Here is a 14,408-nt window from a genome sequence, read left to right on the forward strand (position 1 = left end):
GCAAATGGGGCGGAGGGGGGGTGTTGTTCAGACATCATCGATCAGAGCTCCACCTGGGGCCAGACTGGCAGAGCAGCTCAGTCTGAAACATGAGGGGGGGGGGCACACCTGCTTTGTTCTCACCCTGACAGCCAGGCTGCAGTTTAGCTGCTTGGTGTTGAAGTTGGTCTGCTGAACTGTGCAGCAGGCTTTCAACTAAACCCACAAAGATCTGATGTAATTGCTATTTATGCAACTGCATGCTATGCATGCAGTTTAAATTGACAGAGAGAGAGAGAGGGGATTTCTCGCTGCTTCTCTGCTTCCTGTCTGCTTTCTCACAGACATGAAAAAAAAGAAATAACAAAACGGCTTCTGTGAGTGGTTTTTGTTTTTTCTCACCTTTATTTTATGTCAGAGCAATTTGTCTCTTTGCTCAGGAATGCGCTGGGTTAAAAAAAACATTGAAATAAATAAAAGAGCAGTTCCTGCTTTCCTGCAAAGTCCGGATGGGGAACGACAGGTTGCTGTAAACACCTTGCACAAAAAAAGAAGAAAAAGTGACGAAACGTCGAGCAGGCCTGGTTTTTTTGTTGCAGGAAACATTTTGTAAACGGCTGATTTCAGAAATCCATAAATTCTCTCGGTGAAACCATTCTCTCATGCGGCAACCAGAAACTTTGGTGATTTTGGTCACAAAGTAGTTCCATAAAGTTAGAGGGGAAAGAAAAATGCATTCTACCCCTTGTACTCTGACACACCTGAATAAAATCCAATACAAACAACCGAAAGTTTGAGTTCACCGAATTGATTAATCAGGTCAGGACAATTATCTGCAACTTGGCGTCGGCAGTATCATGCTGTGTTGTTGCATGATACTACAACAACACAGGAAGAAAACCTAAAACCAGGGTGAAAGTTCACCGTTCACCTAAACACACCGCGAGAGCTACACCAGAATAGTACAAAACAACACATATTCAAGTGCCAGAATGGCCTAGTCAAAGTACAGACCTAGGTGAACTCAATAATGTGTGGTAAAAATGTGAAAATTGATGTTTACAGTCACTTTTCATCCAATATGATTGAGTTTGCTCATGGAGACATTCGCTAAAAAGCCGTAGCTAACTCGTTGACTGGGGTGGCTACAGCAAATGCATGCCACACTAATCAGATTGTATTGGTCTCTCATATGAAAATGGCAACAAACAAATTGAGGTTTTTGATTGACGTCGAACAAAATTTGCGTAACTCCAGGAATAGTGTTGCAAAGCACTGCTGGTCTAAATAAAACATTATTTTTGATCATAAAAACTGTGAACGGTTCGTTTTTCTAACGTTTTTTTTCCCCCTCGAGCTCAATTAAAAGATTACGTCCAACTTCAGTTTCAGTGGGAGTCCCCATCTGCTTCAAGAATCATATTGCATGACAGTCCGAAGTCTTGGGCTGAACCCGACATCACTATGTGTCGTCTGAAAAAGAAGAGGAAGCAGCAGTGGGGGAGCAGCTGGTGACCTCTAACACAGCAGCCGGGCGAAGAACGGACAATCAGTCTCCTCTCTCTTTGTCAAGCTAGATGTCCAAAGACAGCAGCAGACACAGAAAACAAAAAAAATAATACATAGACAACAAACAGAACAAGGAGATATGCTTCAGACAGGAAGCTGAAATAATGGCACAAACATCCATTTCCTGTTTGGGTCTGTTTGCATGTCTCTGCGCCACACTGGTGGACAAAGACAGGCGAGGATATTATTAATGCCAATGGCCAGGTGTTAGCATGCAGTCAGACAGCAAACGCAGCTCCAGAATGGGCGGTTGCCATGGAAATCCACAGCAGACGCAGCGTTTTGTCTTTGTCAGAGATGGATGGATAATGAAACTGAGTCCTGGAGGAAATGAGAGGAAGAGTCAGGGGGTTGTTTTTAGGGATGAAGGCCACTCCATGGAGCTATTTGTTACCATCTCAAGTTGGCCAAACTATTTTTTATATCATTAGCTTGGGAAAGCAAATGTCAATATGTCAAAATGACGAGGATTTTTTGTGGTTTATTCCAGCTTCAATATCTTTTTTAATCCTGTCTTGTCATCTCGAAAAACAATTTCTTTTTCAAGATTTACCTCTTTTAACCCCCTACAACTTAATAGCAGTATATAAAAGCACAGAAGACGCTTTTACACAAAGTTATCTCAAAATACAAAATTTGATGATTTCTCCAATTTTCAAGTGAAAGAACCTTTATTGAACGTAACTACTTAATCTCAAGATAAAGCACCTTATCTTAGAGAATTATTGGGTATTTTCACAAGATAGTATTTTGCTAATTTGGCCTAGCAACACTTGTTAGCACCGGTCACGTTTGGAAATGTATTTTTATTATATTATGTCGAGGAAAATCATTATTAAGCCTTTATTATGGTTGAAATATCTTAATTTCTCAATACAACATTTATTTGTGTCTGTGGTAAACTTGCTGCTAGCTTAGCGGCAATTTAAAGTTGACTTTACAGGTCAAAGATAAACATATCAAGAAATCTCAAGAAAACGATTTGTTAATAAGATTAACACATCATTAAAATATAGAGATATTTTAGACAGAAAAAGGCAGTCTTGCTTTAAAATGTATTTTCATAAAGTTATCTTGGAATAAAGCATAATTTATGCCAATATTTTTACATAAGGGAGATTATTTTTAAAAAATACCTATTCAGATTTCTAATCATCTTTAAATAATTGCCTGCTTTGGAGTTAACTGTCTCATCTCTGAGCTCTTATTTTGAAATATTTACTAGATTTAAGTGAAGAAGCATAACAACATAAATAGCTCCATCATCTCAGGATAAGGAGATAAATAATGTATCTTGAGATATTGACATGAAAATATATTTCTAAGCTTGTCCTTTCTAAGTGATTCAATCCAGCAGATGTTGGAATATTTTAGTATAACCAACAACAACAACAACAAAAATGTCCCTTTTTTAGGATAAAATGTGGTCAAAGGAAAGTATTTTCAGTGTCCACTTCCTTTTTATAAGAGCTGAAAGACAAAGACGCTACATCCATTAGCTGCCTGGTAATGGAGCTGCATTAGTGGAAGACTTCCTGTCAGCGACCATTGATAAATCATGCTAGTAATAAAGAAATGCCTTCACTGGAGAAACAATGCTGGAGGGGCCAGATGGACAAAAGCATCTAAATATAGACAAAACATTTGTAATCTCCCGGGTGTTAGAACCGCGCCAGAGGAACAGGTTTGATGCTCGCTGGGGAGACCGAGCATCCGACCGCCCAACCCCAGCAAGGCGGTGACTCAGCAGCAGCTGTTGCTATGGGTTACCAGGCAGGACAGGCGTGGGGATCGACTCAGTGCTGACACATCCGACCCCCACCAAACACCACCTCCCTGCTCCGGCTCCACCCTATCAGCTGCTCCCCTTGAAATCCACTTTCTCTGGAAGGCTGAGGAGAGAGGAGGTAATCCCATCTGGGAGCGTGGAGCGGTCTGCCTCGTCCCTTCGCCACTTCCCCACTGACCTGCACGGCTACGCTGCTCTTCCCTCCCCCAGTGAGATTAATGCCTCATTAGGAGCATCTGATTTAACAGTAATCCACTTACACCAAGATTCGTTGACTAGCTAGTTTTCCAAGTTCAAATGTAGTTGAAGGGATTGAAACTACTGTGTATATTTGCGAGATTTTGACTTCAATACCGACATATCCTTGACAGTATTGGCAGTGTCATTACAAAAACAATTTGCTCTGCTGGAGCTCAGTCCTGTTAAAACACCCAGATGTACTAGTACCTCTTAAAGCAGTGATCTCAACCTGCAGTCCTCGGAGGCCAGAGTCCATAGTCTTACAAACTTGAATCAAATGGCTAAACTGCTTCACTGACATGCAGTCAAGCTCTACTAATGAGCTAATATTGGAGCCAGGTGTGCTGAAGCAGAGCGACATCTAACAGTTGCAGGACGTTGAGCTATGAGACCACCGTCTTAAAGCAATACCATGCTAATGTCATTAGACCTCATAGCAAGTGGCTAATTCAGGAGGAAGGCAGAGTTAAGCCCCTACAGGAGACACCCTGCATTCTGGGTCAGGCCAGGATATAACGACCAGGTCAACAGGTGTTCAATGCACAGTTGTCTTAAGGCCGGGTTCCTGAGACCTACTCTACCTCCACAACACCAAAAGCAAATCAATTCTTGTTGCAAAGCCTCTACAAAACCAAGGCATTGCAGACATTTGGTTCAAGTGTTGAAGGGAACACTCTGCAATTGCAAAAATGCTAGCCCTTGAGGATTGGACTTTGGCACCTTACGTTTAGCTTCATTAGCACTGGCATAGCATTTAGCCAACAAGATTTTTCGGGGCAGTGAATTTCCTTGATCCCAGGAAACAAGGCAGGCTTGGCAGATGTTACTCAACCTAATCATTTAGCAGTAAATTTGAAAGTCATGCAAGCATTTTGACAATGCAGGGAGAAACCTCGAGTGTGTGATGTAGCCAGAATGAGCAGTCAAGAGTTCATTTTAGTAACAAATTCTTTTTATTACAACATTTCACGGTTTTCCATTTTCTGGCAATGGTTTGTGGCAGAGTAACATGACTGCTGGGAAATTTACAAAACTCCAAAAGAAGTTTGATTAACAGTTCAAAGCAAACACAGAACCAGTTACCCAAACAATTTCCTCAACAGAGACAACTCGGGGAGATTGCAACACAAGCGCTTCCCTGAATCGCTCAGAAAACAAAGAGGGCCCAAGTATGTTACAATCGGACCGCGAGATAGGTCCATTTGAGCTTCTCCTAGATCAAGATGAAATCCGTTATTTTAATCTGTGTATGTATACATACAAAAAAAAAAAAAAAAAGTTGTGACAGTATCAATTTTTGGGCATTTACATTTTGGCCAGCGTACGAACAAAGTTGTGCATTTCCGAAAATTAGAAGACGAAAAAGAAAAAGAGCCCGACGCCTCGGCTTTGGCGCAAAAGCAGCCACACGGGATGCTGGGTGGTGGTGAAGGTGCGACGATGATGAGCTTCCTGGAGCGCAGACCACGCCCCACGGCCCCCCAACCTGCAGGTCAGCATTGGCAGTCTCGGTGGCGTTTGGACCAGATCAGAGCCCCCTCCTCCTCTGTTACAGGCCAACAGAACGGAGCACGAAGGTGGGAACTGGGTAGGGGGATGAGGCTGACAGAGGCATCATCCGTCCACATGGCTGTGCAGCTTGGTTATAGTCGTCGATTCATAATTTCGGTTACAGAGTTATACAGCTAAAAGAAGTGACTGAAAACAAGGCAATGCAGGAGGAGAAGGGGGTGTACAGTGCATGACGGGAAGGGAGGGGCTTCATGATGCTTGCTTCTCCTGTTCAATGGCTGTCAAAGACAAAATAAAGAGATTTAGACAACCTTTCCTGGCAGCAAATCCTAGAAATCAAGAGTCCAAAGCTAGAGCTTACTCTCTTTCGTAGGCAGGGGGTTCTTCTCCTGCGTCTCTGTCTTCTTCAGCTTGGACTTGTCGAAGCTGGTCACCTCTGAGATGTCGGGTTTGTCACTCATTGTTGCAGTTAGTCTAAGAGAAGAGGAGCAAAAAAGAAAAAAAATATGGAGAGTTAATTTACAGCATATGCAAAAAACCTGAAGGGGGCGTGGGGGGGGGGGAAGCTTGTTGGACATTAATGACGTATTTTCAAAATCCTCCCAAGCATGCGGTCTTGTTTTTTTATCAGGAAGAGGGGGAGGGAAGAAAGGGCGTTGCCTGAAAAAAAAAATCTCAGCCAGCGAATATCACTTTCTCAGCTCGCTCCTTGTAATGTCCACGGAAATTGACCGCCTCCTTTTGTTCGCCTGCGGCTCAGCAAAGCCCGATTTCATCGGCATGCATCCCCGCTGCCCTGCGCACACAGCTCGGGGATGTTGCACCCAAAGGAGGCTGGGGGGGCAGGGGTAGGGGGGAGGGGGGGCGCACAATGACACCGAAGCCAGTCTTAGTCTGGCATTTACATAACAATGGGAGTTCCTATGCTGCGTAGACTGGGAGGACTGACGGGGAGTAGAATGAAAAGCAGGGAATGCGTGTCTTTTATTTAGAGTCCAATTTAAATTCAGAAGCGGTTTAATTTGAGCGCGGATGGCAGCTGTGCAACATCCGCAAATTCACCAATCACGTACTTCTGGCGTCGGGGTCGCAGTCTGAGGGAACCACCGCCCAGATTTTCATTCAGCTTCCCCTTAAATGAACAAAAAACAAAACAAAAAAAACTTCGACTTCACTTTCTGTCTTGGTTTTAACAGAGAAAGCTGGAGGGATTCATAAACAGGAAATAGTCTGCTGCACAAGATAAAAGCAGCGGGTTGATAACGGGACTGAGCGCGTGCAGCTCACGCGCACACAGAGCAACAACAAAGAAAAGCAGACCGTGCGCAAGACAAAGCACGAATTAAGCTTTGATGTCATATCATGCCAAATTATTTTTACCGAATTAAAATGTAAAAGTGAAGCCAATTAAATACGTCTCCTTCCTAATCCAGTTGTATATTGCCTAAAAAAATTTTTTTTAAAATCCTTCCTCTGCGTCTTCATCAAATTCCAACATTAATCCCACCGCTTGGTTCCCCATAAACGCTGCTGGAACCACATAGCGGGGACAAAGATGGGCGAAACAAGCCGAGAAGAGGCGCTTACCGATGTGCTGGCTCACTGATGAGACTTCTGTGCTCGGTGGGTTGCAGTAGTGCTGGCGTCTTTGCGCAAGCCTCTCATATACTCAGAAATATGCTAATGACGTCTGACATCACCAGCTTTCCTCCCCGCTATTCGCTCGCCGTCGCCCTCCGCTGGACGAAAGGGGTAGTACGCTCTCCAAAAAGGGAAGCAAAAGGGTAAAAGAATGAAAGTACGTGAATTTAATATTCAAAATGTGACCCAGAATGAGACAAGAGACACGCTCACTTTATGTCATCCGTTATACTGAGGTGACTTATTAGTGTCAAAATATAAGTGCTTAAAAATGTGACCTTCCTGATGTTTGGCTCTCTTTCTGCTAAATTGTGAACACTAGGCGCCACCTGGTGGCGATGAGGCGTACATCTCCGCTACACACCCTAACAGTTGGGGTCGCAGAAGAATTAAGAAATCTTAAGCAAAACGTTTATCCCCAAAACAATTTATTTATATATTCACACAATTATATATGTATAAATGAAAACTTTGTATTGTTAGTAGCCCACATTCCTTTTTAAAGCAGTTTTAGTGCTTGATGCCTCTAAACATCCCTCAGAGAAATACAGGCAGAACATGCATGTTCCTCATATATATATATATAAATATAAATAAATAAATAATTCTTTTATGTGAGAATTATCAGATTAGTGTTAATAAGAAGTAGGTTTCAGATGTTCAAGAGGGATTTCAGTAAACAAGAAGGAACTTCAAGTGAAAATTAAGATAAATTCCAGGTGTGTATTTAATTGGTTTGTTAATCAAATATGGAAAAATATTTGCAGTTCCACTAATTTCTAATCAGAGCCTATATAAAGGTTATACAGCTTTTTTCAGTTTGATCATTTCCTGCAGTTTTTGACATTCTTGCAGACGCCAATCCATAATTGCAATCAGTTTTGCACCTTTATTAGTTTTGCACCGTGCAACGCCACTTTGATGCAAATATGTATTCAAACTCCACTTCCACACAGGTTTCACACTAATTCATTTCATGTTTCGTAGACTTAAGGGAGGATTTACTTCTGCTGACTGCTCGTGTAAAAGAGAAAAATCAGACTCAGTCGGGATCAGTTTGCAATTTTCAGAACTTTATTATTAAAAGAAACAGCTTTTCCTGTGGTACATAAAAAATAAAATAAAATAGAAAAAAAAAAATCAGCACATTTCTTTCTTTTAAAAATCACCTTTCAAGCCGCTTTCAGGCACACTGTGAAACCTGCCTTTACTCACCAGAAGTGACCCGTTGCTGTGGCAGCGACGGCGATTTACAGCAAATAAGTCCCGGATTCTTAAACACTATTAAAAAAAAAAAAAAAACAACAAAACAAAAAAAAAACAAAGCTTTGGGCTTCATCGCTGCTCATGACCTTTATTTAAGAGAGCAGGCGACTCGCCTGCCGCACCTCGCGTTAGTTAGGAGAGCATTTTAATACAATCAGAAGGATTAGATCAGAGAGGTCATGCTAACGTCATGACAGCAGCTTGCATTTGTTGTGGCTCGTAAAAAAGGATTAAAAAAAAAAAACTGATGGCAGAATATAAATCCCTAATCAAGTCAGACTGTTAGCGAGTTAAAAAGGTTAGAAGGAGACGCTTTTAAATGTTTGCGTCGCATGCCAGTGAGGAATGCACGACTGAAACTGGATTCAACAAGAAATTAAAAAAAAAAAAAGAAATAAGATGGACCACTTGGTTGAAGTGAAACTTAGAACTAACAGGGAAATCATAAATACAAACTTGGTCTTGTCTGCTGGGTGGAAATGTCACTGACGATGTGTGTGTGTGTGTGTGTGTGGGCGTGTGTGTGACCGTTTTGGGAGTCACACGAGCGAGGCCGTTCGGCCAGAAAGTGCCAGCCAGAGAGGCCTCGTGGGAGGAGAAACGCAGGAGGATGAGGAGGAGGAGGGCGGGGTGGTTCTTCCTCACAGAGGCACGTGGCTGAAGAGATACGAAACCGATTCGCCGTTGTGGGTCCTCCTGATCGCCTCGGCCAGGATCATGGAGATGTCGATGACCTGGTGGGAAGCGCAGAAGAGCCAGCTCAGTTCTGCGTAACACTTTCTAAAAGCTTCACTTCCTCCTCTGATGCGTTCACTGGGGCTCCGAAAACTACAACGCTCTCAGTGACATTCAAGCACCGTTCAAGAATCCTCAAAGTAAGTATTGAAACGTTTCCAGCCCAACTTTGGAGATACAAACAACACGAATTAACTCGAGAAAACAGTTTGGATTCACCGTTAATGTCTTCTACATCCCACAGCAGGGATGAAGTGAACTAAAATGTAACTAAATATGTTGTCTCGCTCAAAAAAAGCAAACAGTAATTTGATTTTAAAAAAAATACAAAAAGTTAAAAAAAACAAACAAACATTAAAATCACTAAAAAAATATTCTCAGTATGTTTTCTGGCTTTTACCAAACAGACACAATTCTAACAAACCTAAAATGAGAAAGATTTAGTCTGATTTAACAGACAAAACTACGTGTCTTTATTAGGTGTATAAAAATATCTGGTTTCAGCAGGAAATTACTCTTTCCAAACTTCCACATGAACCCTGGTTTCAGATATTTGCAAAAAATGTTGAAAAAGACACTGGTTGGTACGGGTAAGACAACGACGTTATTCATGGTGAAGCAAGTTCTGTAACGACATGGACTGAAACGCCGCTCAGAAAGGAAGAAGTCACGACTCCAAAAACTAAATTTGAACATTGCAGCCTGATTCCAGCTGGAAAATGGACGCAGAGACAATGGTCCGGTTGTCTGATGAGAATAAAACTAAACTGTCTGGCCTCAATGAACATCGTTACATTTGGAGGAAAAAACCTGGGAAGTACAGATGTTAAAATTGGTCTTCTAAAGGGAAAGAATCTCATCATACCTCCAATTTAGTTACAAAGTTGTTTAAGGACAAAAAACAGCCAACTTTTGAGAGGTCATCATGAAGCAAGAAGGGAGACTACAAACGAGTCTATGAGGAAGATTGGTGGCAAAAGTTCATCAAACGCAGAAAACTTGTGGAATGAAATCCAAATCGTTTGACTCAAGTCGAGTGAATCAGTAGGTGACGTTCGGAAAAAGCAGAAAAAAAAAAAAAAAAAGTAAAACGCCTACCTGTATCTTTGGGCACGCCTTCATCTTCTCCTCCTGTGGGATGGTGTTGGTCACCACCACGGCCTCGAACGGCGCGCTGTTGATGCGGGAGATGGCCGGGCCGGAGAAGATGCCGTGCGTGAGGATGGCATAGACCTTGGTGGCGCCGGCGTCGATCAACCTGATGGACGACAAACCAACACGGCGCCTTTAAGAGAGACGTTCGGGGCAAGCGGCGAACATCTTGAGGACCTGAACGGGAAGGGGGAGGGGGAAGGGGGGACCAACTTGTCGGCGGCGTGGCAGATGGTGCCACACGTGTCGGCCATGTCGTCCACCAGGATGGCCACGCGGTCCTTGACGTCCCCAACCAGAACCATGCGGTCCACTTCGTTGGCCTTCTTCCTCTCTTTGTGGATGAGGGCGAAGTCCACGTTGAGGCGGTCGGCGATGGACGTCACGCTGCGCGACACGCAACCAGAACCAAACAGAGCGACCCCCAGGGTTTGTTAATCAGCTGTGCTGACTCGGCGACGCCGCCCTTTGACCCTGATGTGTCTTATCAAATCTGCTCACCGCTTTGCTCCGCCGGCATCTGGAGACACGATGATGCAATTCTTCCACTCAGGAATGTTTTCTTTGATCCACTGCAGGACGGCGGGCTCTGCATACAGGTTGTCCACGGCGATGTCAAAGAATCCCTTCAGAACGCAAAAAACCCCGAAGATTATTGTAGAATTTAAAAATCTAAACTCATTTTCTAAGTTGAGTAAAAAAAATAAAATAAAAAGCTTTTTCATTTTGGAGGGTCTAAACTAGTGTTCAGCTGAACAGAAGGCAAAAATGACTCGCAGGGCTGAAAAGGTTGCTGACCTTTGACCCTAACCACTCTCTTTGCCAGCCACTATTACATCGTCACCTTTCTACAGATTCATTTTGTCACTCACTTATTTAGTATTTCTTCTATGTGTAATCTGAAATATTTTCTTTTAAGTAGAATATAAATGCAATGTATTTAACAAGTTATTGATTAAATTAAGGCCAGAATTGAGAACAAAGTCAACTTTTCTTTGTTTCTAGACCTTAAAATTTGAAGAAACCTGTGGAAAGAGTGAACACTTATAGAAAGTTAAAGAAGAAGAGGAAGAAGAGCTTTTTTCTTGTAAAAAAGAGGCAGAGCAAACTATTCCATGTGTGTTATACAGATTTGAGTTCTGGAAGTCTTTTTAAACTGAGCTACAATTTAAAAAGTCTAAATTTTGTTCACATTTGCTCGTGTATTTTTTTAGCTCTTTACACATGTTCACATGTTCATCTGGCAGGTTGAGCTCACACACCTGGATCTGTGAGGCGTGGAGGTCCATGGTGATGATGTGGTCAGCGCCGGCCACCGACAGCATGTTGGCGACCAGCTTGGCCGATATGGGCGCTCGACTCTGAATCGAGACGGGAAAAAAAAAAGAAAAGAAAAGAAAAACCGACGATCAGGCTGTGCAGACGCTCTGGGTTTTTGAAGCGTGCCAGCACGTGCATAACGTGCTGCACAACTTTTTTTTTTCCTTTCTTTTGGGAGTCGCCACTTCGGCGCTGCGGGGGAATAACTCTCTCGGCTCTGCGGCTCGCCTGACCTTGTCCTTCTTGTCCTGCCGGGCGTACGGGAAGCAGGGGATGACGGCGGTGACGCGGGACGACGAGGCGATCTTACAGGCGTTGATCATGATGAGAAGCTCCATCAGGTTGTCGTTGATTTCGCCGCAGCCGCTTTGGATGATGTACACGTCCTCGCCGCGCACGCTTTCCCCGATTTCCACGCTGTCAGGAAATTAAAAAAAAAAAGTAAAAAATTACACATTAGCAGCATTGCTGTTTTCCAGGCTGTTTGGGTTGCCGGCGGCGCACAACCGGTGATTAATGTTGAACAACATTAAACATTGGCTGCAACAAAAAGCAAACAGAGGTTAAATATGTGCAAAATCATTTCCAGGAACTCCCTCCGTTCCGCCGCTTCGCTCCTTGACCTTTGGGGTCATCTGGTCAGACTGGCGCTGCAGCAGAGCGGAGCTGTGAGAACAGCGCAATCTTTGTGTTTTAAGAGCAGCAACAAATTTAAAGTTTTGTAACTGTTTCCTAAATGGATTTAAGCTCAGACTTTGACTAGGCCATTCTAACACGCTCAGACTCAAATCTCGTGCAGGTTTTCTTTCAGAATTCAGCTCCGCCTTGCCACGACAAAATTTCCCCATCTCCGCTTTAGGAAACATCGCCAACTTATTTTACTGTTTACCATGAGACAAAATGACCCTGCGAACAAAAGAAAGCTACTCTAACTGCTTTGTTTGCCACAAGTCCATGCTGAAATGAACGCTGCAGTGGGGAAAAACACCGCCACGGTGGAGCGCCACGAGGCCCAAAAAGGTCATCCTTCCCAGCAGCGCACGAGACCCGAAAGAACCGGGCTAAAGCCCGAGCAAGACTCAGAAAGGTTGGAAATTAATGAGCACGGATTGTGTGCATGTGAATCTGACCACAGTGGAGTTAAGAGTAATTAACCTCCATGACGCAGAGAGGCAATGCAGCAGGGAGCTGCTGGGAGTTCTGTGATCTGCTCCTAACCGTAACCCAATCACACCTGAGCGCCTGGAAAAATGACTGTAAATGAATGATTACTGCACACGTTACTGGACAGAGCCTGCACCAGGTTTACGTGACAATTTCAGCGTCGGCTCCCGACGACTGAGGGGCAAATACAACTTAACAACTCTTAAAGTAATATTTGCTCCTAATAACTTCTAAAAATGTAAAGTTGACAAATTTTTATAAATTATTTTTGCATATTATTTTATTATGAAATGATGAAACATAGAAAAGCTAAATAGCTTAACTTACTGAATGTATTTTAAATGTCTTTTTTTATTAAACTAAAATTATATTAATTTCCCTTTGGGATCAATAAAGCACACATACATTTGCATATTGTCTAGTGAATAAATTATTTACTAATTTAAATAATTTCAGATATCTAAGCAAACAGTGTTTGCTTTGTGACAATTTTAATTGTTTTCATTTTGATTCATGACATTGCAGAAAATTATATTTCATTTTAAGGAATTATTTGGACATTTAAGGAATATTTAGTTCTGCATTTAACATACTACTGAATAAATTGTTGAACTACTTTAAATAATAACATAAACATGTTGTCATAAGATAAATATGGGCGTTTTCTATTTTATTTACGTATATTTTCTATGCTAACGACGTAAACGTGTATTGGGTTGTGTTATTTTTGTCTCCGAAATCTAAGAATAAAAAAGAACATTACAAAAACCCCGATATAAAGCAACAATTACATACATATGTACAACAGTACATGAAAAATACTGCAACAGAAATCAGTCAGGCTAAACAGGAGAACGCCACACGGTGTTGTGTCCAAATTAGTACACCCCAAAAATCGAGTCCAGTGTCCCAAGTTGCAATGTTAGCTTCTTAGCTAACTGTGAGAACTTTAGCAAGACCGTGAAAAATGAGAGACAAAGTCTTGTCACAGGCAGCAGTGAATACGCCCAACTATTATTCAGAATCTAAAGTCAGACTTTCTGCTTCGTTTGAACTGCAGGCAGGTCAAAAACATAACAAAACACTTAAATATGGGCTTTTGTCCGAGTATAGGGACACTAGCATTAGCTTGCTCTGTTTACATGAGGCTACATGTTAGCCTTGAAGCTAAGCTACACACACGTGATAACGGTGATGGAGCACCGTGCGAGACCAACAGCTTGATTTTAACATGCAAAATGACTAAAACAAAGAGGGAAACACAGTGTTTGAATAAACCGCGGACCCACCACGTCTCCTGGTTACTAAACTTCTTGGTGATCACCTTCCCGAGCTCCAGTCCGAGCCGATCAGCCACTTTCTGGGACAGGTCATGATGGGAGCTCCCGCTGAAAAGCACGATGTTAGGCATGTCCTCTAAACTGAGGGATTCCGCTGCAGACGCGTTGAAAACAAAAAGGCGACGGAGATCGCGGAAGCAATGAGGGGTCTCTCCCCACAGGGTGATGAAGACGGGGGGAAGTAAAGAGTGCTAATGTTGCAGCTTGAGCATGGCACAGTCGCAGCGCTGAGGACAGACGGCAGAGAGGAAATATCAGGTCAGTATTTGCATGTAGAAAGGAAGAGCTCGCTCCTCATTGGACAGTCACTGATACACGCAGTCATTATTTACTATACATGATATGGCAAGCTTTGTAACATATAATTAACCCACACCGCTGTCTGTAATTCATTTGACAGATAACATTAGCACGCTTAATCATTAACATTAGGTATTAACGAGATATATCGGGCTAAAAAAATTACATTGCTAGCATGTGAACTGAAATAAATGTTGACCATATTGTATGGTAAGAAGTCTTATAATATTATAATTATAGGTAAACTCCCACTTTGTACTTACATGTTGCCATTTCGTCCTTTCAACTTCCATTTTGTACGAACCATTTCATCCCGGACTACTGTGAAATATTGTCTATCAGTTCAGTTTTCTTTTCACCAATTAAGTTTGTAATCATAAAAATGCAAAAATCTAATTCAT

General features: G+C 42.4%; 2 protein-coding genes across 2 annotated transcripts; both read right to left on the bottom strand.

The window, feature by feature from the left end:
- Positions 1–4,823: 4,823 nt before the first annotated feature.
- On the bottom strand, positions 4,824–6,771 carry LOC102217051 (thymosin beta-12). Its single transcript, XM_005812207.2, has 3 exons — positions 6,677–6,771; positions 5,451–5,563; positions 4,824–5,367 (listed from the first exon to the last, which is right to left on the bottom strand). The coding sequence occupies exons 2-3, from the start codon at positions 5,548–5,550 to the stop codon at positions 5,339–5,341; spliced, it is 129 nt and encodes a 42-aa protein (XP_005812264.1). The 5' UTR covers positions 5,551–5,563; positions 6,677–6,771; the 3' UTR covers positions 4,824–5,338.
- Positions 6,772–7,782: 1,011 nt separating this feature from the next.
- On the bottom strand, positions 7,783–13,968 carry LOC102217300 (ribose-phosphate pyrophosphokinase 2). The gene is made up of 7 exons (XM_005812209.2): positions 13,657–13,968; positions 11,437–11,620; positions 11,146–11,244; positions 10,385–10,509; positions 10,097–10,270; positions 9,830–9,989; positions 7,783–8,730 (listed from the first exon to the last, which is right to left on the bottom strand). The coding sequence occupies exons 1-7, from the start codon at positions 13,776–13,778 to the stop codon at positions 8,638–8,640; spliced, it is 957 nt and encodes a 318-aa protein (XP_005812266.1). The 5' UTR covers positions 13,779–13,968; the 3' UTR covers positions 7,783–8,637.
- Positions 13,969–14,408: the final 440 nt, after the last annotated feature.

This window comes from Xiphophorus maculatus, chromosome 24 (genome assembly GCF_002775205.1).
Source record: "Xiphophorus maculatus strain JP 163 A chromosome 24, X_maculatus-5.0-male, whole genome shotgun sequence".
NCBI classification, from domain to species: domain Eukaryota; kingdom Metazoa; phylum Chordata; class Actinopteri; order Cyprinodontiformes; family Poeciliidae; genus Xiphophorus; species Xiphophorus maculatus.

What these genes read in the sequence shown, in the direction of transcription:
- LOC102217051 (XM_005812207.2), bottom strand. Translation starts at nt 5,550, where the DNA reads ATGAGTGACAAACCCGACATCTCAGAGGTGACCAGCTTCGACAAGTCC. An exon ending in CCCCCTGCCTACGAAAGAGA is followed by an intron (nt 5,368 to 5,450) that starts GTAAGCTCTAGC and finishes TGTCTTTGACAG; the next exon opens with CCATTGAACAGGAGAAGCAA.
- LOC102217300 (XM_005812209.2), bottom strand. Translation starts at nt 13,778, where the DNA reads ATGCCTAACATCGTGCTTTTCAGCGGGAGCTCCCATCATGACCTGTCC. An exon ending in GGCAGGACAAGAAGGACAAG is followed by an intron (nt 11,245 to 11,436) that starts GTCAGGCGAGCC and finishes GTCTCGATTCAG; the next exon opens with AGTCGAGCGCCCATATCGGC. An exon ending in ATCTGCCACGCCGCCGACAA is followed by an intron (nt 9,990 to 10,096) that starts GTTGGTCCCCCC and finishes GTCGTCCATCAG; the next exon opens with GTTGATCGACGCCGGCGCCA.